Source organism: Colobus angolensis, unplaced genomic scaffold, assembly GCF_000951035.1.
Source record: "Colobus angolensis palliatus isolate OR3802 unplaced genomic scaffold, Cang.pa_1.0 Scaffold36, whole genome shotgun sequence".
In the NCBI taxonomy this organism is placed as follows: domain Eukaryota; kingdom Metazoa; phylum Chordata; class Mammalia; order Primates; family Cercopithecidae; genus Colobus; species Colobus angolensis.
In genome coordinates, this window is record NW_012116932.1 from 3,066,929 (window position 1) to 3,093,484 (window position 26,556).

The window sequence follows — 26,556 nt, forward strand, 5'->3', positions numbered from 1 at the left end:
AAGGAAGGAAGAAAGGAAGAATTGCTGTATAGATATTTGCTCACATGCTCACATTCTAGAGTGATAAACTCAGAGAATCCTTCCTATCTTTCCAGAAGTCATCTGGGTTATAAACCTATAAACCTACAGGGATGGCAATCTCACTGGAAAGTAGTAGTTTTTATTCCAGAACAAAGCAAACATCCTCTCTTCTCTCCTCCTCTCTCTCTCTCTCTCTCCCCCTCCTCCCCATTCTCACACTCACCCTGGAAGGAAGAAGGGGCACATGTGCTAGCTATCCTATATAAGCTCCAAGATGTATAATGTGGGGCCCCCTCTCTGCAGTGCGTTCTGGTGTATTTACAGGTAAAAACATTGTGCTACCCTAGGAGGAATATGGGAATGGAGAGTCAGCTCTACAATCCTACTCTGGCTGCTGCTATTGCTGCAAATGATTAAAACAGGCTGCTGTGATCCAGGGGTTTGGTGCATCTGTCACCACAGACATAGACATAGACATATAGATATGCATTAAAATATGTCAGACTGACTTAATAACATGTAAGTAAAATCTCAGGCTCCTCACTATTTCAAACTTAGCAGTCCCCTGCCAGCTGAATTCCACAGTTATCTCTCAAACCTATCTCTGACCTGTTCTTTTCAAGCATGTTCCATGGCTCCCACTGCCCTCTGGATCAACTCCAAGTTCTTTCATTTGACATTGGCATAAATCTCCACTCTGTGACTTGAATTCACATCCCAGAGAAACCCACCTTGCTCAGCAGAAGCACATCAATGAAGTCCAAAGTCTTGGACTTTGCCTTGTTCTTGAGGAAATCATCGATACCCTGAGTGGGGAGGGTTCGGCGCCGCTCCTGGATGACGGCATCTGTGAAGTCATGTACCAGGCGGCAGGCCCTGTGGAAGTGCTGCCCATCAGGAGTAAGGTAATACACGAAGTCTGGGTACAAGAGAACATACTGGTTTCTTTTTTCTATAAGTGCACTGAGCTCCAAGATGGCAGCAATATATTCACTGGGCTTCCTGTATGAGGGAGGTAACAACTTAACATATGCAAAGTCCCAGGAGCACCTCTCACCAGCAGCTAGAAGTTACTGCCCATCAGGAAATTGAGTATCCGGAAACAGCAAGGAGACTTGACTCTCCAAACTCCCTTCTCTCCAGGCATCCCATCTCTGAGAGCTGCTTCCATGCACCTAGGTACTCAGAGCATAGCTTGGACACCATGCTTCTCTCCTGTCTGCCACCCAGTATCCAGCCTAGACTCTTTTCCTTCCAAAAACTGTTCACAAAACTCACAAGACCTCACTGTCTTCCAGCTTCTTCTGGCCCAGCCCCCACCATCACCGACTTGCATCCAATATCAGCTCCGTGTAGTGTCTACATGACAGGCAGACCTCCACAGAGCTCAGCTGTGACTGCACCTGTCATCGGTCCAACCCCCCTGAAAAGATTCCTGGGAACCTCCTGATAAAGTTCATGCCATTTTTCCTGATTTTCAGTGTCCTGGTATCTAGCCCCTGTCTAATTCCACAAACTCATCTCTACTGTCTGCTGCATATGCTTGCCTCATCCTAGTCTTCTTGCCTATACTCAAATATTTCTACCTACTTGAAAGGACCGTACTTTCTCTCTTCCCTTCCTCATCCTTCAAAGCCCAGCTATGACACACAGAAAGTGCCTTCAGAAAGACTCTTCTGGTTACCCCAGTCAGTCATCCTTTTCCAACCTACTCCCTTGGGTTCGTGGCCCGAGTTCTCAGGTCATAGGAAAGGACTCACTCCTGACAATTGCTTTCAAAGCTGAAGACGCATTTCTGCAGACTGTCCAAGGTCATAAGGCTGATGTGCTCAAACATGTCCAGTCTGGCGCTGCCCTCTGAGGTCAGGCACTGCCACTTGTCCTAGCCAGAGAAAAAACAGAGTTGAAGCTGAGAACTGTCTCCTGTGAGCGCCTTCCCAGACCCAAACACCAAGATGGCCCCCCGCAATCATCCTCCTGGTCCTCTGCCCCAGGCACCCATCCCTAGGAAGGACCAGCCTTGGATAGGACCAGAAACTATTACTACTAGGAGATAAAGACTCATGGCTGGGAGTCGAGAGACCTGGGTTCAAGTCCCAGCTCAGCCTCCTATGGTCTGTGTGCTCTTGGTCAACCTCCTGCACTCCTGTAGGTCCCATCTATCAAATCTTTGGTAACAGTTAGGACATCATGCTTTGGGGCCAGATAAACCAGGATAGAATCACTGCCTCAGCACTCCTAGCTCACTTACTATCTGGTTGAACTTTGGCAAGCTCTCTAATCTCTCTGAACCTCAGTTTCATAGTCCACAATAGGGCAAAACCAACCAAAACCTCACAGGGTTATTAAAATTAAATTACAAAATATATATCATGGAGTTGGCAAATGGTACTGTTTCTAGGATATGGTGAGTGCTCGGTAAATGTTGGTTTTACTCATCTCCATTGCTATAAATTCATTTCAAAAATATCCCTGTTGTGGTAGGGGAACATTACACACTGGGGCCTGTCAGGGGGTTGGGGACAAAGGGAGGGAGAGCATAAGGACAAATACCTAGTGCATGTGGGGCTTAAAACCTAGATTACGGTTTGGTGGGTGCATGTTTACCTATGGCACATGTATACCCATGTAACAAACCTGCACATTCTGCACATGTATCCCAGAACTTAAAGCAAATGTGTGTGTGTGTGTGTATATATATATGTGTGTGTGTGTGTATACATATGTGTGTGTGTGCATATATATACACACACACACACACACACAAATATATATACACACACACATACACACACACACCCTGTTGTTCTTGCTTGGGCCATTTCTCAGGCTTGTGTTTGCAGAGAACAACATTGAGAGATAAGGCAATGACTGCTCCTGGACCAATGTCAGGCTTGCTTCTGCTTGCTAAAAAAAGCAGATTCCCGGCCAGGCATGGTGGTTCACGCCTGTAATCCCAGCACTTTGGGAGGCTGAGGCGGGCGGATCACGAAGTCAGGAGATCGAGACCATCCTGGCTAACATGGTGAAACTCCGTCTGTACTAAAAACACAAAAAATTAGCTGGACATGGTGGCGGGTGCCTGGAGTCCCAGCTACTTGGAATGCTGAGGTAGGAGAACGGTGTGAACCGGGGAGGCAGAGCTTACAGTAAGCAGAGATCACGCCACTGCACTCCAGCCTGGGCAAGAGAGTCCATCTCAAAAGAAAAACAAAACAAAACAAAAAAGCAGATTCCCTAAGTCTAGTGCTCCTTTCCTTCCATGCAATGTACTGCATGAGCAGGCAACTATTGAAACCTCTCTGTGGCACCCCATGGGATTTGGGTGGTTTGGAAAAATGATGCAAACCAAGAACATACTACTTGCTATGTTTATTTATGCCATGAGTAGTAAATAGTCATTTGTCTCTGACCCAGGACTCTCGTATCTCCTTGAAGAATCCATGAAGTATTAACAAATCTAGCTTATCAGCTTGCAAGTAAGAAAAACATCCTAAGCACTTCGCAAAATCCCAACTGCCAATTCTTCAATTCTCCCTGAATTCATACACTTTGCACAATGATTTTCCAGCAACTTCTATTAAGAAATGGAGCCTCTTTTATGCCCCTTTGAGTCTGTGCTGACGTAAGCCTGGTTGAACTTTGAAACATTGCAGAAAGAATGTCCAGAGACATTGCAGTCTCCTTGCAGTCTCTCAGAACCCAGTCTATGCCATGTGAACAGCAGGGTGCATACTGGAGGCAGAGAAATACAAGGAGAAAAGTTCAGGTGTCAGAGCTGAGGCCATCCTAGATCAACCTGAAGCTGGTGAAGCCCCAAACAAACATGTGAATAAACTGAGCCAGGATCAGCAAAACTGCTCACCTGACCCCCGGCTGCATATGTACCAAGAGTGATCCCATCCACATGCAGAAGAACCAGCCAACTGTCTCACACACTTGTTAGGTATCATAAACCCCTTATTGCTCCGAACCAGTGAGTTTTGAGGCAGTTTGTACTCAGCAATTGCTACTATGCAATCTTCATCTTTACTCTCTTCAGTTTGAAGGGTTTCTGTGAGAGAAACATGGAATCTCACACCTTCTGAGAGCTACTATGTGCCAGGGACATGAATCCACTACATCTTGTTACCACCGTTTAAGTAGAGATTAATATTCCCATTTCACAGATAGGGAAACCAAGGCTCAGAGAGGAAGAGCACTGGCCCCAAAGCACAACCAAAATTGCAGACCAGATATGCCTGTGGTCCTTCCGCCCCGAGGCTCCACTGGGACCCATAGTTCAAGGGACTCACGTGCATTATGTTCACACTCTTGTTGAAAATCTTCATATAAGGCTTCAGGATGTTGAAATGGAAGGCAGGCGTCAGCATGCGACGGTGGCGGCTCCACTTGTCACCACCACTCAGCAGGAGCCCATCCCCTAGCAGGGCAATCAAGAATAGTGGTTGAGGGCAGCACCCTCCCTTATCCCTAAATGACATCCCCAACCCCACTCACCTCAATTACTCACCCAGCCAGGGCTTCAGGAAGCCATAGAAAAACATATCCTTGGGTGCAACAGCAGCTGACATCATTGAGGACCATCAGGGGCCGTGGAGAGGGGTAAGAGAAGGACTTTGAGTATGGAGAAATGCTCCCAGCCAGGGCTGTGCACTTCCACTTTTCCCACCCAGCATAGCAGGAAAAAGGCCAAGGATAGAGGAAGAAGGGAGGATGGTGGAGGAAGGAGAGACCAGACCAGGTTGCAGTAGCACAGTAATAACACACCATGCTCCAACACACAATGACATATCTCCTACATGGTCCAACATGTTCTGCAACACCTGAGCATAACTCAACACTCTACAGAATGCCTTTACAGGGATCTAGGACATCCTGTATGTCCCCAGCACTCTCTGCTATCTTCTGACATGGATCTGGGACCTGGGATATTGCCCTGACACGTGTTAACATTTCCTGACATGGCCAAAACACACATGACAAACCCTAAATCACACAACATGCTCTCCCATGAGCCTGAGATGGTGTAATATGACCTCTGTGTACTCCACTGACGGGTCCAGATAACTTTTAAATATGATGCCATTAACGTCCCAAACATGGCCCAGGTGCAACCAAGCCTATTCTTCAGGCATAATTCAAATCTACCCTAAGACCTAACTCTACTAAGACTCAAATAATACCTCACACAGTTCTCAAAGAGACCCTGGGTCCCATACCTTGGACAAGCGCCAAACATGGCCAAGACATGTGAAGCAGGATAAAAAGACAACCTCACACTACATCTCAGACAAGAACCAAAAAGACTCTGACATGCCCCAAATGTCCTCAGGCACAGCTAAGCCCCACACATGATGACTTCTCTGTGTGATCCCAGGTGGAAGCATATACCAGATACAATCAAATACAATGTAGAAAACATAGGCTATCTGTGGGACCCTTGGGAGAAAGGTGGGCTTTCTGATTGGAACTGGGCTTCTGAGACTCATCGTTGACACCATATGAAAAGGCAAAATGACACAGAGAATCATAAAATCAAGAGGAGACTGATGCCCAGTGATGTGGATTAATTGACACCTGGATCCAACTATCCCTGAAGACCACTCTCCCTAGACTTACAGCACATTGATTCTCTTTATTTGCTTAGACCACATGGGCTTGAGTTTCCATCACTCTCAACTAAAAGAGATTTCAGCAGTCAGAGAGAGCTGAGGACCTGCCCAGAGTCACTCATCATCTTGAGGTTACAGCCATAGTTTCTGTGGGATGCTGCCCCGCCCCTGCTTGGCTTGGCCTGTTCAAGGACAGGATGAGCAGAGGGAAAGAAAGGGCCCCAGACTGGAGTGGGATCTCCTACTGGAGATTCCTGGGGCCTGGAGCAGGAGAACCGTGAATAGGGTGGATGAGTGACAGGATGAGGTAGAAGGAATAAACTTACCAGAGGTGAACATCACATCAATCACAGCCCAGATTCTCCACCAGCCTCAAATCCTCCTAGTGCTATAGACTTAGGGACAGACAAGGTTGATGCCAGGCCTGACAGGGGGACCTGGATACTAATGATGTCCACTGCATCACCTTTCCCCTTGCTTTAACATCTTTTTACTCATTTTTCCAGCAACCCCTCCCCCAGGAAGCCTTCCAACCTGCCCCCAGGAAAGATCTTGTTCTACCGGTTTCACACTCATCTCTTTCTTGCCAATTCCTGACTCCACGAAGTTTGAGATGTCTCTGTCCACACCCATTTCCTCAAGCATGGGGCTTCCTCGAGGATAGGGCCTTAAATTGAGGCTTCTTGGGGACACAGTGGTGCCCAGAACGCAAAAAAAGGCAGAGACAGATGGCAGTGGAGGGAGGAGGTGCTGAGATGGGGGTTGGTGAATACATGAAGGAAAGAGGAACATGGCTGAGAAAGAAGCAGGACGAGGGCCCTGGGTCCTGCAGGGGCCACACAGAAGCTTGGGGAGGGGAGAGGCTAGAAGGCCTTTGATGTTTCCCAGCCTCCCCCCAAAACACAAGCTCTGCATGGGTACCTGAGGCACTGGTGATAGGCCGGATGGTGTCAGGGTGGCATAAAGTGAGGATGGGAAAGGCAGGACCCATCCAAAACTTAAAGCCTTGGGGATAGGTGGCCACCAGCTGGGTGAACTTCTTCACGCCCTCTTCCGTGGGAGTGATCTGAAAGCAAGGCAGAGGCTATCAGCCCTTGTGATGATTAATTCTAGGTGTCCTGAATTAACCATGAATTCCATGTGACTGAGCCAAGAGATGCCCAGATAAAATATGCTGATAAAACATTATTTCTGGATGTGTCCATCGGTGTATTTCCAGAAGAGATTCGCATTTGAATAGGATTTGAATACGTAAACTGAGGAAGGATGATCCACCTCCCCAAACGGGGTGGGTTTCATTCAACCCTTTGATGGTGTAGATAGAACAAAGAGGCAGAGGAAAGGGTGGATGTGCACTCTCTTCTGGAGCTGGCTCATCCATCCGCTCCTGTCCTTGGATATGAGAACTCCAGGTTCTCAGGTCTTTTGGGACTCCGACTGAATTTACACAAGTGTCCCTGGTTTCTGGCTTGCAGATGCTGTATCATGGGACTTCTTGGCCTCCATCATCACATTTTCCAATTCCCATAATAAACTCTCTCTCTCTCTCTCTCTCTCTCTCACACACACACACACACACACACACACACACACACTCTCTCTCTCTCTCTCTCTCTCTCTGTCTCATACATGCATAAGATATAAGAGGAAGGATATCCTGTCAATTCAGTTTCTAAAGAGAACCCTGAGTAATGCAACTCCCACCAGGAGCCACAGCAAGTTCCCCCCGCAGCCTCCAGATGTGGCGCAGCCTCTGCTCTGAGCAGCGTGTCTGGATTCTGAACAGCTGCAGAGAATCTTTACTGACCCCTGCTCCTTCTGTCTTGGGACTGTCTCCAAGATCCAAAGATAATGGCCAGGCACAGTGGCTCGTGTCTGTAATCCCAGCCCTTTGGGAGGCCATGGTGGACGGATCACCTAGGTCGGGAGTTCGAGACCAGCCTGGCCAACACGGCTAAACCCCCATCTCTACTGAAAATACAAAAATTAGTGGACAGTGGTGGTGGGCACCTGTCATCGTAGCTACTCAGGAGGCTGAGGCAGGAGAATCACTTGAACCTGAGAGGCGGAGGTTGCAGGGAGCTGAGGTTGCAGGGAGCTGAGATCGCACCACTGCACTCTAGCCTCGGCAACAGGGCGAGACTCTGCCTCAAGAAAAAGAAATAAATAAATTTTAAAAAATAAAGATCCAAGGGTAAATACCAAGGCAGAGGGAGAAGGCAAGCTGTCTGCTCAAGAGGATGTATTTTCTCATCTTAGAAATGGTTTCAACCTGGTGACGGCCACACGGAAAAGTTCCCACGGAAGGAGGTTTGTAGACAGCAGTGTGACCTCAGGACGTGTCCTTGTGGCTGGTTCCCACATCCCTCTCACATCCCAGCTCGTCTGCATGGGCTGCTGTTGCTTCCACACTGGGGGCCTTCCATTCTCAGCAGCCCCCAGGGGCACAGGAGTGACTCTAACTGTCTACAGTGAGCCCCTCCCGCAGGCCAGGCTCTGTGCTAGTGCGTCCTGTGCACCCTCCACTGCACCCGTGGACACGCCCATCAATCATGCCATTTACAAGTGAGCAGACCAAGGCCATGTCCCCCAACTGGGAGAGCAGGTCTAAGTCAGAGGCCAAGGTCTGGGGAGTCAAGGGCAGCTTCTGAAAAGAGAAGGGAGTGACCAGCTTTTCTTCAGGCAGGCAACAAGGCTGACTGGGACATGTCAGTGAGGAAGAGCAAGATAGGAGGAAGGTGCCTCCAGAAAAGAGGCAGCGGGAGACTGCCCACACTTCTCTTCTGGCCCCACTGCACAGGGAAAGGGGCTCAGAGCTAATTCCTGTGGGAAAGCAGCAGCCCAGAGATGGGCAGACACAAGCAAATGGGCCAGGCAGGAAGCAGCCCCTGGACAGTGGGCTCAGGAGGCCTCAAATCCAGCAGTACAGAAGGTGCAAATGCCAGATCTTTGCTCTGTGCACCCATACCACTCCCACAGGAGCCCCTGAGAGGTGCAGTAACACAGGGAAGACAGGCAGGAAAAAGATCCAAGCAGGCTGGAGTGGGAGGAAAGTGAGAAGAGAAAAGACTTGGGGTGGTGCAGCAGAGGAATGAGTGAGTGAGGAGAGGAATGAGTGAGTGAGCAGAGGAATGGGTGAGTGAGGAGAGGAGTGAGCGAGCGAGCAGAGGAGTGAGCGAGCGAGGAGAGGAGTGAGCGAGTGAGGAGAGGAATGAGTGAGTGAGAAGAAGAAGGAGAGAGTGAGGAGAGGAGTGATGAGTGATGAGAGGAGTGAGCGAGTGAGCAGAGGAGTGGGCGAGTGAGGAGAGGAATGAGGGACAGGAATGGGCGAGTGAGGAGAGGAATGAGCGAGTGAGCAGAGGAATGAGCGAGCTGCCTCCCTCTCTTCTCTGTGTTCCCAGACCCCAGCCACCCTCAAAACCCAGCTCCCTGAGCTGTATTCCTGCCCCTCAGGAACTCCATCCGTCCTGAGATCCCAGACCCGTCCTGCTACCAAACTCACCAGGCCCTGGTGTCCCCAAAACCAGTTCTGTTTCGGGGGTTGCGGAAAACACTGGAGGTGGTGGCAGTTGTCATAGAAGGTGTAGGTCCAGGCCAGGACACGGGCCAGGAGCCAGGAGCCCCCGACCAGCAGCAGGAGCAGCCATGGGGATGCTGTCACGGGCCCGAGGCCCAGCCAGGACAGGCTCAACTGCAGCATCCTGAAGGGCAGACGGGATGAAGGGCGAGATCCTGAGGCCCAGGGAAGGACCCAGGAAGCTCCAGGGACAGTGGAGAGGTGCAAGGAAGGGCAGTGCTGGAGGCAGATCAGGGAAGGGTCTGAGACAGGTAAACAAAAGCTGAGATCTAAAGTCCAGAAACACCCAATGAAAACCAGCAGCCAAGTGGGCTCCAGTTAACACAGAAAGGGAAAGAGAAAGAGAAACTGATTAGAATCCAAAAAGGCCCAGCCTGAAACACTGGGAGGTTGCCAGGGGTCTGGTTACCAGGAAATCACCAGTCTCCCAGGTCAGTAGCCTGGACCCACCCCAGCCTTGGGCAGTGCCTCTCCCCGTCCCAGACCAGGACCCTGCCACCCCCAGCCTGGCACCTTCTGTCAGGAGCAGCTAGTCCCACACACCCTCCTCTCCCGCTCTGCAATTTAGGAAAGGTTGTGGGAGGCTGGGCTGGGCTGGGCGAGCCAATCCCTACAGACTGGGTGTGTCTTCCGTGCCTGGGCAGCCAACCAAAACCTGGCGTTGGGCCAACTGGGTGCAGCGGATCCGGCTGAGGGTGACACAGCATGGACTCTGGATCCTCAGGTCTCAGCATCTCACAGTTGAGTGGGAGGGGATCTTAAGGAACAGTCAAAGGTGACTCTGAGTCCCAACGTTTACAGCCACCCTGCCCTTCCAAGGCAAGGGTGTGGCAGATAAAGGCATGAACTTGAGAGTTCAGGCAGCAGGTGAGCAGGGCCAGGCCAACCCTTGTCCCAGATCATGTTCTGAGCTCCTCTCCACGTGTGGTCTAGGAGTTCGCTATGCACCACTTCTCAGTGCAGACTTAGGAGATTCAGAGACAGAAGCTCCTGGCCTCTGGCTTCACAGCCTGGCAGGAGTTCAAGTCCTGCCTCCAGGTAACCCAGGGCCTGGGTCGAGACATGACTGACAGGAGCAGGAACAAAATACCTAACTGCTGGGGATTACCTGGTCAGATTCCAGAGATAAAGAGCCCCACTGGAGGAGAATACCTGGAGGCTGGGCACAGAATAGGAGGACAGAGATGGGGGATGGCAGGTAAGGCTGAGAGTGGCCATGAGTGGATGGGGCCGGGGGGCAGAGACAGGGGACCCTGAGTAGAGTCCTTATTCTGCCTTCTCCTTGCTCTAACTGTGGGCAGTGAGCCCCTCCTGGACTCAGGCTTCCCATCTGGGAAATGGGACATCAGATGAAGTCTTAGAGGGGGACAGAGGAGGGATCACAGGAAAATGGGCCTTAGACGGGGACAGATGAAAGATTCTGAGAAGGGAGCCTGAAAAACAGGGAGTGACTGTAGCTGCTGTGTGTCAGTCTCTGCTCTTTGCAAAAGACAATATGCAATATTGCAATATACTGTGGGCTGGACTCTACATAAAGCACGCCTACCCTGTGCCAGGTACTCTATATACATGTCGTGTACCGTGTGCCAAGTGCTCTATGTAAAGTGTGCCCACCGTATGCTGGGTACTCTACAGAAAATCTTGCTTCTGTGTTCTCGGTCCTCTACTTAAAATGAAATTTGTGCAGAGTAACTTATGTAAAGTGTACCTACTCAGCACCTGCTGATCTATATAAAGCACACCTACTGGGTGTCAGATGCTCTACGTAGAGCATGTTTACTACGTGCCTAGTGATCTATGTAAAGTGCACCTACTGTGCGCCAAGTGCTCTACACAAAGTGTGCCTACTCTGGGTGCTGGGTACACTTCATAAACTCTGACTCCGTGTGTCCCATACTCTACATAAAGCACACCTACTGTGTGCCAGATACTCTGCATAAAGTGTTCTTTCTGTGTATCGAGTGCTCTACATAAAGTAAAATTACTCTGTGCAAAGTTCTTGGCATAAAGAATGCCTACTGTGTGCAGGGCACTCTCCACAAAGCACTCCTACTGTGTGGCAGGGGCTCTAGGTAAAGCATGCCTACTGCGTTCCACCTACTCTAGGTCAAGTGCACCTGCTCATGTCAGATGCTCACCTGCATCACCATGCCCAATGCCTTCACATCAACCTCCCTTCGGTTCTCTGAGCCAGAGCCCTGGCATTGTTGGAGAGACCCAAGTGATGGCATCCAGAGAAGGGAATGCGTCCATTTAACACAAGAGCAAACTGAGTCTCAGAGAGGGCAGGCCTCTAGCCCAAGTTGCAGAGCTCACAGGAAGCCAGGTTTGTGAGACCCTCAAGCCCAAACCTTTTTCCTCTGCCATGCTGTTCTGCACCCATTCATTAGGGTCAATGTCATAGTAATACAGGAACATTAATAACGAAGGAATCTCAGGCTACGTAGTGGCCCCAGAAGGGAAATATCTGGAGGCCCTCGGATCAGCACCTGGTTCCTCCTCCCACACGCAGGATGCCCCGCCCACAGACCCAGGGCTCCCCTCCTGGATCTACCTGGATCCTGTCCAGAACTGCCCTGCGGGGTGGACTCAGGAGAGGGGGTGCTTGAAGGAGGGGGCTCCTAGCAGAGCTACTGAGAAGGAGAACAGGGAAGACACTGCTCCTGACACTGGCCAGGTGTTGGGGAGCCCCCAAACCTCCGCCACCCCACCAAAACTGCCAGCTCAATCAGCCAAGGGATTCAGGCAGCTGGCCCTGCAGCCTCACTGGGGTAGGGTGCATCCCCCAAAATCCCCACTCCCTCTGCAAGGACAGACCTCACCTGCTGGCGGTTCCATCCCTGTTAGGCTCAGGGAGCAAAGCCAGAGTTTGATGAACCAGGCGGGGTCCTAGGGACGCAGAAGAAAGCGCCCTCAGCAGCTAGAGGGGCTCCGCACACTGCAGACCTCCTGTGTGCCTGCGATGAGCAGGCAGCCTAGAGCCGGAATGGTGACCACAACCATTTGCCAACATAACTCACACAGCCTGTTTTAAGTCCTTTAAGTATATCAACCACCTTGTTTTCCATTTTACAAATGAAACATTAAGACTGGAAGATATTTAAGTGACCACCCACAGTCACACAGCTGGTAGAGCCAGGCTGGACACCCAGACCACCCACCCAGCCTCACACTGTGCCACCCCCACCACCAGGCTGTGCTCCTTCACATCTGTAAATGGGCGTTTCAGTAGCACCCACCTCACATGGCTGTCATAATACTTAAAACAGACAATGCAGGCAAAATGCACAAGGCAGACTAAAGGCTCAGCAAGTGCAACTCACTGTTCCTGCTGTTGCTGTGGGTGCTGTGTAAGCTGGATATGGGGTCTGACCCGGATCCTGCAGGGGGCAGAGACGTGGCCTTGCCCTGTATTGGAGAAGGGCCCCAAAGGTCCAGCCTGCCCTCACCACCTGCTCTCTTTGGCTGTAGATTATGGCTAGGGGAGCAACCTCCTGGACACAGGAGCCTTGGCCTGAATCCAGAAGAGTTATCTGTGGTGAAGTAGCAACAGAGGATTTGAACACCTGTCAGGTGTTAAGGCAGACTCACAGGTGGATTCTTCCAGGGGAGATGTCAGCTGTTCTGTGTCTGGGAACTGAACATCCAGGGAGTTCAGCCTCCCATCCAATGAAGACGTGAGCTCTGCACAGCCCAGCTACTGCATCCCTGACAGTCTCTGCTTGAATGCTCCACAGCATTGAGACCTCAGCACGCGAATGCGTGCGCGCACACACACACACACACACACACACACAGCCTATGCCTTTACAGCAGTGGTCCCCAACCTTTTTGGCACCAGGGACTAGTTTCATGGAAGACAACTTTTCCACAGGCTGCAGCAGGGGGAGGAGAGGCAAAGATGGTTTCAGGATGATTCAGGCACATCACATTTATTGTGCACTTTATTTCTATTATTATTACATTGTAATATATAATGAGGTAATTACACAACTCACCATCATGTAGAATCAGTGGGAGCCCTGAGCTTGTTTTCCTGCAACTAGATGATCCCATGTGCGGGTGATGGGAGACAGTGACAGATCATCAGGCATTAGATTTTCATAAGGTGCATGCAATCTTGATCCCCTGCATGTGCAGTTCACATTAGGGTTTGCACTGCTATGAGAATCTGATGCTGCCACTGATCTGACAGGAGGCGGAGCTCAGGCAGTAATGTGAGTGATGGTGAGCCACGGTAAATACAGATGAAGTTTCACTCACTCACCCACTGCTCACCTTCCGCTGTGCAGTACAGTCCCTAACAGGCCACAGACAAGTACCTGTCTGCTGCACGGGGGTTGGGGGCCCCTGCTTTACAGAATATTAGAGGGTACACACTCTACAGAAATGAGCTTTGAACTCAACCAGTTCTAAATCAACGAGAAAGAGGATCATTTAAAATGCATCTTCCTCTATGTGCACACACATCAAGGGAGGCAAGATATGAGGCTAAGAGAGTGAGGTACAGAACAGCAGGTATGTCTGCTAGATATTCACAGAAATGAGGTGGACAGTGCATAAGTGCATACACTTCTATCTGTCATATTTATATAAATAAACTCTAGCATGAATAATTTTTAAGCTTAGAGTATAAATGTTTATGGGCCAAGCACAGTGTCTCATGCCTGTAATCCCAGCACTTTGAGAGGCTGAGGTGGGTGGATCACCTGAGGTCAGGAGTTCGAGAACAGCCTGGCCAACATGGTGACACCCTGTCTCTACTAAAAATACAAAAATTACTAAAAATACAAAAATTAGCTGGGCATGGTGGCGGGTGCCTGCAATCCCAGCTACTTGGGAGGCTGAGGCAGGAGTATCGCTTGAACCTGGGAGGCAGAGTTTGCAGTGAGCCAAGATCACACCATTGCCTTCCTGCCTGGGCAACAAGAGTAGAACTCCATCCAAAAAATAATAAAAATAAGTAAATGCTTATGTACCTATAACTATTTATATGTTTATATATTTCACTTGTGGGGTTTGCTTTTTCCTCTGTGTGTACAACCAGTAATCCTCCCAGGTCTCCACTCTGTGGGTCCCCACAAAGCTCCCACTTCTTGGACTCTGTGCTCTGGGAGTGTGTGGGATGCACCTGAGCCACAGCTCCCTGCAGGCTCAGAGGCCAAGGAGTCCCTGGGTGGCTGCTGTCTCTGGTCCTAAGCCCTTTATGGAATAGGGTCTCTACCAGAATAGGGAGCTGGGACCAGAACAGCAGGTTTGCCACCTAGCTGTGGGTCTGTCTGCCTTCTCAAAGCAACCCTTCTAGGTCTTGGGTTTCACAAATACCTACCTGAATCCCAAGACACTCCGAAAGTCACTTTTTCCCATGGATGGCTGTGAAATTATTGTTGTTGTAGAGGGATCCAATTGCGGGGACTTCCTATCCCACCATCTTGCTGATTTCACTCTTACAGAAGTCTTGAAGCCAGACAGTGTACGTATTCCAACTTTATTCTCCTTTATATAATTAACTGTTTCTATTCTAGGTCGTTTGCATTTTCATATCAATGTTAGAATCAGCTTATCAATATCTACTAAAGCTTTCTGGCAGGTTCTCGCATGACTCAGCTTTCAGCTTAATGTTTTCTTTTTGGGAGAGTGAATTGGGGTCCCGAGATTTTATTTTCCTTTTATATTATACATCAATGTTCATAGCAGAACTATTCATAATAGTGAAAGAGTGGAAGCAACCCAAATGTCTAACAATGGATGGACGGATAAACAAAATATGGTGTATCTATCCAGTGGAATACCATTTGGCTGTAAAAAGGAATGCAGTGCTGAAACTGTAACACAGATACTAATGCTGTAACATAGATACTAAGGCTGTAACATAGATACTAATGCTGTAACATACACACTAAGGCTGTAACATAGATACTAATGCTGTAACATGGATACTAATGCTACAACATGGATACTAACGCTGTAACATGGATACTAATGCTGTAATATAGATACTAATGCTGCAACATAGACGAACTTTGAAAACATGATGCCCAGTGAAAGAAGCCAGTCACAAAAGGCCACATAGTGTGTGATTCCATTTATACAAAATGTTCAGAACAGGCAAATCCATGAAGACAGAAGGAGAAAACAGATCCGTGTTTGTCTAAGTCTGGGTGGAAGCAGGCAATGGGGAGTGACTGTTAACGGGCACGGCATTTATTTTACAAATAATGAAAATGTTCTAAAATGAATTGTCGTGATGGTTGCATAATTCTGTGACTATACGAAAAAGCCCTGAATTATACACTTTACATGGATGAATTTTTGGCTTGCAAATTATGTTTAAATAAAGATTTTGTTTTGAGACAAAGTCTTACTCTGTTGCCCAGGCTGGAGTGCTGTGGTGCGATCTTGACTTACTGCAACCTCTCTATCCCAGGTTCAAGCGATTCTTGTGTCTCAGCCTCCCGAGTTGCTGGGATTACAAGCCCACACCACCATGCCCAGCTAATTTTTTCTATTTTTAGTAGAGACAGGGTTTTGCCATGTTGGCCAGGCTGGTCTCGAACTCCTGACCTCAAGTGATCCACCTGCCTTGGCCTCTGAAAGTGCTAGGATTACAGGCATGAGCCACCGTGCCCCAGCCAAGACTTTTTTTTTTTTTTAAGATGGGGTCTCACTTTGTTGGCCAGGCTGATCCCGAACTCCTAGGCTCCAGCAATTCTCCCACCTAGGCCTCCCAAAGTGCTGAGATTACAGATGTGAGCCACCATGCCAGGCTTTAATTTTTTTTTTTTTTTTTTTTTTTTTTACAAAACAGAGAATTTCAGATGTTTTTGGATCAATAAACCCAATACTTACATCTGAGAAAAAAGAAAAAAAAAAAAAAGACTGACTTAAGTGGCTGAGCTCAGTGGCTCATGTCTGTAATCCCAGCACATTGGGAGGCTGAGCCAGGAAGATCGCTTGAGTCCAGGAGTCTGGGGACAGCCTAGGCAACACAGTGAGACCCCAATTCTACAAAAAGTAAAATAAATTAGCTGGGCATGCTTGCACCAGCGTGTAGTCGCAGATACTCGGGAGGCTGAGGCAGGAGGATCACTTGAGCCCAGGAGGTTGAGGCTGCAGTGAGTTATGATCACACCGCAGCACTCTAGCCTAGATGACAGAGTGTCTCAAAAAAAAAAAGACTGGCTTGAGCCCAGCTTGGTATATACCACTTGTATTTGGTGAGAAGTTGGATTGTGCACCTAATTTTATGGCTTTATGAAGAGAACATACCTAGTCTAGGATGAACATATTGGATTGTGTCCTTCTTGGGGCTCAGCAGTGAGTGAAGACTTATTGTCTCAGTGAGGGACAGTGATTTCTCACCCTAACATATGAAACATTTCCACTGTGAATCTTCTATCGCATCCTGCAAGTTCTTACACAGCATCTTCATTTTCCAGCCTCTCAGAGCACCACGGAGTCTGTTGGATTTGGAGAAATAAAAATAAAATCCTAAGGCCCCAATCAACTGAGCAGCCGCCCTCCTGAACATAGAAACCCCAGAGAAATCTTAAAAACTGAGTTCCCAGCTATGACGGGAGGGGGGTCGACTATGCCTCAGTATGTCCCTTCCTTATTAATCTTTAACCAGAATTCTCTCCAGACCTATCTCCTTTGAGACTGGAACCTTCCCAATCCTTTGCAGGAGCTAAAGCCTCCCTGGGCAGAGAGGTACCAGTGAGCCCTTGTGTGCTGGAGGAAGAGGTGGAGGCTGCCCCCTGAATGCCCCCTGAGGCTACTCCTGGCCTCTCCAGACCCCAGGTGGTTTCCTGGGGACGCCCATGGGAATGTCCTACTGGGAAGGCCACTGCAGGAATAAAGCTCACAGCACCAGTTTAAGGAGGCCTTGATCTGGCTCCTACACTTGCCTGCAGGTACCCCCCGAAAACACCTTAAAAGGGTGCTTTTTCTGCATTTTCCTTGTGCCACTTGATTGAAGGCAGCCCCAGGTGGAGGGGAACCAAGAGAATATGGGTACAAGGGCAGAGTCAGAGAGTTGTGGATGGAGCTGCCCAGCCTGTAGTTGGGGTGCAGAACTGGGGAGACGGGGAAAAGAGAGATCTCAGCCTTAGGTGGCTGCCTGGGGTGGTTTTTTCCCACGCAGAGCGCCTGGCTATTCAGCCAGCCCAGGTGCCCGTTGCAGCTTATAGGTCAGCGGTCCTCAACTGAATGTGATTCTGGCCCCCAGGAGACATTTGGTCACGCCCAGAGATACTCCGGTTATCAGGACTTGTGGGGAGGGGGGATTTTCCTACTAGCATCTAACGGATTGAGGTAAAGGATGCCGCTAAATGGCAGACAATGCACAGGACAGCTCCCACTACAAAGAATGATCCGGTCCCAAACGTCACGAGTGCTGAGATTGAGAAACCCTGTGCTAGGTGTATTTTGTCTCCACTGTTGTGTCCTTGCTAATCTGGTTGTAAGAGGTAGGATGGAGCTGGATGCATCCCAGTGCTGTGAGATGTTTGCTCTGCACCTGTGTGTGAGCCATCCGCAGTGATACCAGAGTAGGCAGAATTCCGTCCACCTGTCAGAGGAGATGGGGGATCCCAGCCTCGAAAACTGTGGCTGCTCCAGCAAGCAGGAGGCAGGATGTTGGACTGTAGGGGTGAGGCGGGAGCTTCAGCAGAAATGGAAGGTTGGATCAGACTCTTGGCTGGATCAGACACTGTGTTGTGTCATTGCCAGGAATACTAAGGTACCTGCTAGGGTTGGAGACCATGAGTCTAGAATGGGGTCAGTGACAGCTGGTACAGAACAATACAAACGAACTCTGAAGACCAATATCATCATCAGTCAATGACAATGACTTACAAGGTGGACTCTCACAGTTCTCTGCTTACTCCTGTTTTTCACTTGCGGAGAGGAGCCTCAGAGCTGCAAAGTCCTTTCTCCAAAGACACACAGTGAGAGCTGGGGTTTCCACCCTGGGTCTGATGCCTCCACAACTTGAAAGCATTTCAGAAAATTCTCTCTGGAAGCCAGAGTGGAGTGCGTGCAGAAGAGAGGAGATGAGGAGGAGGATGGGGCGGCAGCCCAGAAGAGGGGATGGAGAGGAGCAGAGCAGATGGAGAAGTGCTTAGTAGGAGAGAGGATGCCCAGCAACGGGAGGGATGGGGAAGGAAGGTGGCTGATGCTGGGGGATGGTTTCTGAGTAGGGCGGCTGCGTGGTCAGAAGACTTTCCTTCCATGTCATAGGTGGGTCTTTTCATGTGGAATACGTCCTCCTCACTCCAGTAAAGTTCCTCACTGTCCGGGTGATTCTGTGTTCTCCAAGCGCCGGGATGACTCCCCCTGCGTGGCGGGGGTCGGGGGGCTACTTGGGAGCAGTGTCCTAGTGAGACTACTATGGGGTGTAAAGATGGATGGGCCCATCCAGAACCAAGGATTTCAGAAACTCTTGTAGCAATGTCGCTTACATTATTCATAAAAATATTTCTGTTTTATTTTATGGTAGAATTCAGGTGCAGAGGTTTCAGTCTGTGATATTTCCAGTTTGTGGCTTTTGATTAACATTGGTTTGTCCACGATCCTTGTCTTATTTCATTTGTTTATCCCCTTTCTTTCACTGCTTCCATTCTTTTCTGACAGGCATTTTCACATACTTAATGTGCTCTTTTTGATTTGTATATGTTCTTGTAAGACACATTGCTTTCTACCTGCACATATTTTTATGTGACTATTTTAAAATGGTAAATTAATGGATTTAATTTTATTAAAGAAGTTTTAAGTTTATAGATATACTGATCGGAAAGTATAGAGAATTCTTAAGTATGCCTCACCCCTGCATGTGGGGTCGTCTCTCCTATGACATCCTGCATTCCTGTAGCACCTGTGTTACAATTGATGAGCCAATTTTGACTTATTATTATTATTATTGAGACGGAGTCTTGCTCTATAGCCCAGGCTGGAGTGCAGTGGTAAGATCTCTGCTCACTGCAAACTCTGCCTCCTGGGTTCACGCCATTCTCCTGCCTCAGCCTCCTGAGTAGCTGGGATTACAGGCGCCTGCCACCTCGCCCGGCTAATTTTTTGTATTTTTAGTAAAGGTGGGGTTTCACTGTGTTAGCCAGGATGGTCTCGATCTCCTGACCTCATGATCCGCCCACCTCGGCCTCCCAAAGTGCTGGGATTACAGGGGTGAGCCACCACGCCCGGCCGACACACTATTATTAACCAAGTTTTACAGTAGTCTTTCCTATTGTTCATATCTTGCATTCCGGTAGCACCTGTGTTCCAACTGATGAACCAATATTGATGCATTATTATTAACTAAATTCCATAGTTTACATAAGGTTAGACTCTTCACATTGTGTATATAGATTTTGACATAGATTCATTATTACTATATCATTCAGAATAGTTTCATGTACATATTTTATGTACATATATACATATTTTAATGTGACCACATGGAATTATCCTAGAGAGTTCATCCTATTTTTTGTTTAATTCACTCAATACTATTTAAAAGCTTCACTTATATTATTATGTGTGCATCTAACTCCTGCCAAAAACTCTATATCCTTTTGTCTCTATATCCGTTGTTTGCCTCTATATACTTTTACCTGCCTTCTCCCCAACTAGGGACAAGTAGGCTTATCCAACACTCCCACTAAGATAACTGCTGCAGAGAACATTCTCTTACATGTCACCCTATGAACAGGTTTCAGAAGTCAAGATAGATACACAGTAGCAAGTTTGCTGACATACGGAGCATGAATACCATTAAATTTTTTAATTTCCACCAATCTACATACCCACTAATAGTGCAAAAGTATTTTATTATTATTATTATTATTATTATTATCTGAAATAGAGTCTCCCTCTCTCACCAGCGGACTGGAGTGCTGTGGAGACTGGAGTGCTGTGGCGCGATCTCGACTCACTGCAGCCTCCACCTCCTGGGTTCGAGCAATTCTCTTGCCTCAGCCTCTGGAGTAGCTGGAATTACAGACGTGCACCACCACGGCTAGTTTTTGTAATTTTGGTGGAGATGGGATTTTGCTATGTTGGCCAGGCTGGTCTCAAACTCCTGGCCTCATGTGATCCTCCTACCTCAACCTCCCAAAGTGCTGGGATTATAGACGTCAGTCACTGTGCCCAGTCCATAGTGCATAAGTATTTCTTTCTCCTCATAGCCCAACCAACACTGGACATTTTATAATTTTGGGAACTGCGAGGGCATACAGTGAAATTCCACTGCTGTTTTTCATTGTCCCCTTTCCTCCATTCTTTTCTTTTTTTCTTCCTTTTTGTTTTCTTTTTTTGGGAGGGGGGGAGTGGGCTTCCTTTCATTTGTCTGAGTAACTCCTGTGCATCATTTTCTCACATCTTTTGCTCATTTTTGCATTAAGGTACCTACTTCTTCTTGATATAACCGGTTTCTTGTTTGTTCTAGATATTATTCTCTTGTCAGTTTTTAAGAAATTCCCCACACTACATGGATGTGCCCCTGTTGATTTTAGACAATGCAAATATCTTTTCCCCATTTCCCATCTGCCTGTTAACTTCATCCTGGAAATCCTTTGTTGAATGGAAATCCTCAATGTTGGATTTTTTCATGTTTTAAAAAATCATCTTAACGTTTGTGCTTTTGAAATTTTGTTTAGGAAGTCTTTCCTCAAGTCTATATCACAAAGTTAGTCTCCTAATACTTTCTTCTATTAAATTTATACTTTGATATTTGGCATTTATTTTTCGAATCCAGCTGGATTCCTCCTTTGTATGTGCTGTTAGGCAGAAATTCAGATTTACTTTGCTTCATAAAAAGAGCAGTTTTCTCACTATAACGAGTGAGCAATCTACCTTTTCCTCTTGATTTGTGATAGCACATTTATCCTGTACTATATTAGGTTTTGAATAATGCAGGAATATTTTGAGATTTCCAGTCAACTTACTCAGATCTGTGTCTGTTCCACGTTTCATAATTTTAAAAATGACTATGTCTCTATTGTGTGTCTCAGCATGTGGGAGGGAAGAGCTCTTCTCTTGATTCCACTTTTATAATATTAGTATGGTTTTGTGCTAACATTTATGTATGTATATATTTATTTGAGACAGAGTCTTACTCTGTCACCCAGGCTGGAGTGCAGTGGCGCCATCTCCACTGACTGCAACCTCCACCTCTTGGGTTCAAGCGATTCTCCTGCCTCAGCCTCCCGAGTAGCTGGATTACAGGCGCCCAACACAATGCCCAACTAATTTTTGTTATTTTCAGTAGAGACTGGCTGTCCTCATGTTGGCCAGGCTGGTCTCAAACTCCTGGCCTCAAGCAATCCATCCTCCTCAACCTCCCAAAGTGCTGGGATTACAGGCATAGGCCTCCGTGCCAGCCTGACATTTATTTTTCTGAAGGAATTTTCAAATAGTTTCATCAAATGTATGGTTGATTGACTGGAACAGTAAACACAATTGTATTGTGTATCAAATATAATTTGAGGATGAATTGACATCATTAGCACATCAAGCCATCCCACCTAATAGTGTAAACTGCTCCCCATATCTTCAGATAATCTTCTACATGTTTTTAGTATGGATTTAACATTTTTCTCTTTGAAGTTATGGGATGTTTTGGGTTAATTCCTAGATATTTCATAGTAGAATTTTTCAAAGCATGACATGAGGACCTCTGCAAGATGGTCCCTGAAGTCTTTATTTTTCTAATTATATGTAAGAAGATCTTTTCATCATATGCCTCAACTAAGACATCATATTGCCACAGACTGAATGAAGAAGCAAATGTGAGCCTCAAGCTGTTTCCCACCAAGCCGGGACATACAACGTTTTTGCTAAAATGTCAAACAAGGCTACTCTTCTCACAAAATGCTTTTTCTTAATGTGGTTATTTGCCTGAAAATGTCACTATATTTGTAAGAGTTAAAGAAAGAGGAAAGAAACAGGAAACATGGCTTGGCAGTTAAAGACAGGTTTACTTTAGATAAAACCTGAGACGGGCTTCTGGCCAATTTCAGTCAGGAGTTTTCTCTTACAAACTAACAGTATGTATTGGTTTTAGGGTGAGGGGCTTATTACAAGCTTGGAATATTTCTGTGTAGGGGAGAAGTTTTATGGCGGGGTTGGAATGTCTCTGGGAGGGGGGGAGGTCATCTTGGGGCTACATCTTTCTGACCAGGTGGGGGTTATCTTGAGGCTGGCATCTTCCCAGCCAGAGGAAGCTTATCTCGGGGCTAGCGTGTCTCTGGTTGGGGAGGAGTTTGGAATATTTCTGGCTGGAGATATCTGTGGTTTATGGCCGTGCTGACCTTAGCCATTAGCCTGACATTCTTTGGATTTAGGTGGATTGTATTGAGGTGAATTTTAGAATGAGGGGCTTGTCCAAGATAGTGACGCTCCTGCTTGGTCAATATTAGCATGCAATAGGTTCATTATTGCTCTTTTAAGTGTACTAATAACTAATATGTTAAATGATTTTCAATTTTCATTTCCAATATGGTAAAAAAATTATAGTTCTAAACCACATAAACGAAAGCCCTTTAGAGTACTCAGTAGTTTTGGGGTGTAAAGGAATCCTGAGACATGTTTCTTTATGTTTGTTGCTATATTTTGTGCATTTGAAATTGTTCTTAGGAAGTCTTTCCTCATGCCTAGATTATGAAGTTATTATCCTACACTTTATTCTATTAAATGTAAAAATAATGGCAAAGACTGCAATTACTTTTGCACCAACCTAATAGTTTGTGTTGCTATTGGAATGTTCTTTTTCTCTGTATTCAACTTCTGTTTCTTGAATGCTTGTTACTGGTATGACACTAGGAGAATCACCAGGATTTTTGCCAGCTGACCTTGCCTTCTGTATCACTGGGCTCTGTTATTGTTCTAATAGATGATGTCATCATTCTTTTATCCTTTCTAGGTAGATGATCTCATCTCTTCCTTTCCAGTCCTTGGATACTTTGTTTTTTTTTTCTTGCCTTATACCATCACTCATGACTTTCAGCTCCATGTTAAAGAACAGCAGAGATAGTGAGTATCCTTGGCTTTTCCTTGATCCTGAAGTAATGCATCAAAAAGTTTCTTCATTTAGTGTAGTATTTGCTAATTTTGTGCTATATATTCTATATCTAGCTAAGAAAGTCTCCTTGAATTTTGTGTTGTGTTCTTTAAAAATCATAAATAGGAGTAGAGTTTAAGAAAATATATTTATATCTTGATTGAAATAATCATTATTTTTCTTTTTTAATAAATTCCTATGATAAATCATATGATAGGTTTTCTGATATTAGCCATTCTTGTCATTTATGAAATAAACTTATACCACTTTGTTATGGTAAACCATTTTTAATACACCACTAAATTTGACTAGGTTATGGTTTTATTCTGGAATTTAAAATCTGCATGGGTAGATGAAGCAGGCCTGTAACTGTCTCTTTTTTTTTTTTTTTTTTTTTTTGAGATGGAGTTTCACTCTTGCTGCCCAGGCTGGGGTGCAATGGCACAATCTCAGCTCACCACAACCTCCGCCTCCCGGGTTGAAGTGATTCTCCTGCTTCAGCCTGCTGAGTAGCTGGGATTACAGGCATGTGCCACCACGCCTGGCTAATTGTGTTTTTTAGTACAGATGGGATTTCTCCATGTTGTTCAGGCTGGTCGCTAACTCCCGACCTCAGGTGATCCACCCACCTTGACCTCCCAAAGTGCTGGGATTACAGGCCTGAGCCACCACACCTGGCTAATTGTCTCTTTTTTCAGAAAATATTCTTACCTGATTTTAGGCCAAGATTGCATTAACCTGATGAGATGTGCTGGTCAGATTTCTTAACACTTTTCTGCTTTTGAAGTACATGTATAAGATACTAATCGTTTCTTAACTGTTTAATAATAATTACTACACTGTAATAAAACCCACTGAGGCAAAGATTTTAGAGAGAGACAATCTTTGACTACCATTTCAATTTCTTTAAAGCTTATTTGAGCATACAAGGTCCCCATTTTTCTTGAACCAGTTTTAGAATTTTATATTTTTCTAAGTATTTGATCATTTCATCTACAATGCAAATATATTATTTTTTAAAACTTTTTATTAATTTAAACATATCCATTGTTTCTGTAATTATTTACCATTTTTAATTTTGGGTTTTGTTATTGGCACCTTCTCCTTATTTCCCTATATGTTCTCAATCTTTTCTAATGCTTGATTTTGGTTTTATTTAAATAAAAGCATGAACTTTTCTTGAGGAACTTTCTTGATAAATCTATTTAGTGCTGTATATTTCCCTCAAAGTACTATTTTAGGTTAAAATGTTGACACTCAATATTTGAATAAATACTTAATTCTAAAGATTTCTTAATTTTCATAATTTACTGTTGAACCCAAAGATTATTCAATTATATCGTTAGCTTCCAAACATGTGAGATTTGAAAAGCTATTTCTTCTCTATTAATTTTTACTGTTAATGCATTATAATCTATATAACATTTATACTTTGGAATTAAATACTTTTTTATATGTTAATGAAATGTCAGTTTTTATAAAAGTATGTGCTTGAAAAAATATTTATTCTCTGTTTGGTGAAGGGTCTAATAAATAATAGCTAATGTCTGAATATTATTAATTGTATTATAATTAATAATTAATAAATTACATTTCTGGACTCTGTTAAACTTTCTAACTATAAAATCTATCTATCGAGCATTGATTTAGTTATTTATGTCTATCTCACTGAAGTTGTATTATTTATTACTTAATATTCCAGGATATATAGTAATGTAGACTTATTATATTAATGCTGGTGGCTACAATGTTCTTTTAAATACTATAAATATTATTCTCTGTCCTTTAGTGTGTGTGGTTTAAACATTTTAGCATGCATCAAGAAACTAAACAATTTTCTTCATAGCCGAAATAACCAGACTGCACTCTTAAAAAACAATTAGTTGGGCATGGTGGCTCGTGCCTATAATCCCAGCACTTTGGGAGGCTGAGATAGGAAGATCACTTGAGGCCAGGAATTCGAGACTAGTTTGGGGCCCTGTGAGGCCCTGTTTCTATGGGAAAAAAAAATTTAATTAGACAGGTGAGGTGACACACACCTGTAGTCCCAGCTATTTAGGAGGCTGAGGCAGAGGATTGCTTGAGCCCAGGAGTTCCAGGATGCAGTGAATCATGATCCTACTCTAACCTGGTGGACAGAGCAAGACCTGTCTCTAAATAATTAGTAATTAGATCAATAATAATGCTTTGATATTACTCATACCTAATCATTCATTTATACTATAATCAAAATGTTCTCTATTGCCTTAAAAATACTTACAGCTGGTTATGTAAATCAGTATTCAACTAGTCCCCTATGTTGCATCCAGTTTGTTATGTCCTCGAATCTCTCCTTTGAATGAGGCTTTATCCATGAGGGCAGACAAATTGTTCTATGGAATTATCCACCTTACGAATTTTTCTGAAAGCTTCCTCACAGTGTCATTTAGCCTATTCCTCCATCTTCTGTACAATGATTATTCTTTTTGACTAGTGGGCATCTTTTCAATCTAGTACCTGTAGGCTTTTAATATTATCCCATTACTTAGTGAAAGTTTCATTTCACACTGGTACAAGATGTCCAAGGCTTTCTTCCATGTCCAGACCACAGATCTGCCGTGTCTCAAGGAACTCTGGTTCCCTGGAGTGGCGTATGGTATTAGAGACATTGTGATCACTGTTTCCTTAAATTCCACCTTTTATTATTATTAAGATTGCAACCTCAGCTTTCATTTGGTGCATATTTGTCTGACAGGTATGTATCCAGCCTTTTCTTTTCAAATTTTCTGTTCAATTTTTTTAGAATAGTAAATGTACCATTTGAAACAAGATGGCATAAACAAGTACCAATAAAACAGTATTAAAATAAATGTAAACAGGTTAAATAAACAATTAAAAGACAAATATTCCCAGGGAAAAAGAATTTAAACCTCAAGATCAAAATACATGTCTTCTAGAACTGGCACATTATCAAGAGAATCTGACCTTGATCATCTATGCCTGTCTCTAATGGCTCCAAGTATTGAACCTTTTCTCTATGTTAGTCAGTGTTAATAGAAACCCAATTAGTATCCAAAATCTGACTTGATCATCTAATATATTGACCTCATTTGATGTTTGTCATATTGCTGAATGTTAAAAACTATTATTATTTATTCCATTTTACAGATGAGGAATGTGAGACGCAGAGAATTCTGCCAGTTGTTGAATAGCATAGAGCTGTTGAGTTGTCACTTGGTCTGTGCTAGAGTCTATGTTTTAACCACTGTCACTTAATTTTGTTTCTGATCTCACCAGATACAGTATCC

At 45.5% G+C, this 26,556-nt stretch overlaps 1 protein-coding gene across 1 annotated transcript in view; it reads right to left on the reverse strand.

Annotated features, from left to right (window-relative positions):
* The window catches only part of LOC105519779 (phylloquinone omega-hydroxylase CYP4F11), a 20,568-nt gene extending 10,799 nt beyond the window's left edge, over positions 1–9,769 (reverse strand). Inside the window, exons 1-7 of the mRNA XM_011953246.1 lie at positions 9,757–9,769; positions 9,139–9,337; positions 6,558–6,702; positions 4,535–4,588; positions 4,317–4,444; positions 1,782–1,903; positions 753–1,023 (exon numbers count right to left, since the gene is read on the reverse strand). Of these exons, the coding sequence (XP_011808636.1) occupies positions 753–1,023; positions 1,782–1,903; positions 4,317–4,444; positions 4,535–4,588; positions 6,558–6,702; positions 9,139–9,336 (918 nt within the window). The 5' untranslated portion in view covers position 9,337; positions 9,757–9,769. The remainder of the gene's footprint in view (positions 1–752; positions 1,024–1,781; positions 1,904–4,316; positions 4,445–4,534; positions 4,589–6,557; positions 6,703–9,138; positions 9,338–9,756) is intronic.
* Between the last annotated feature and the right edge of the window lie 16,787 nt (positions 9,770–26,556).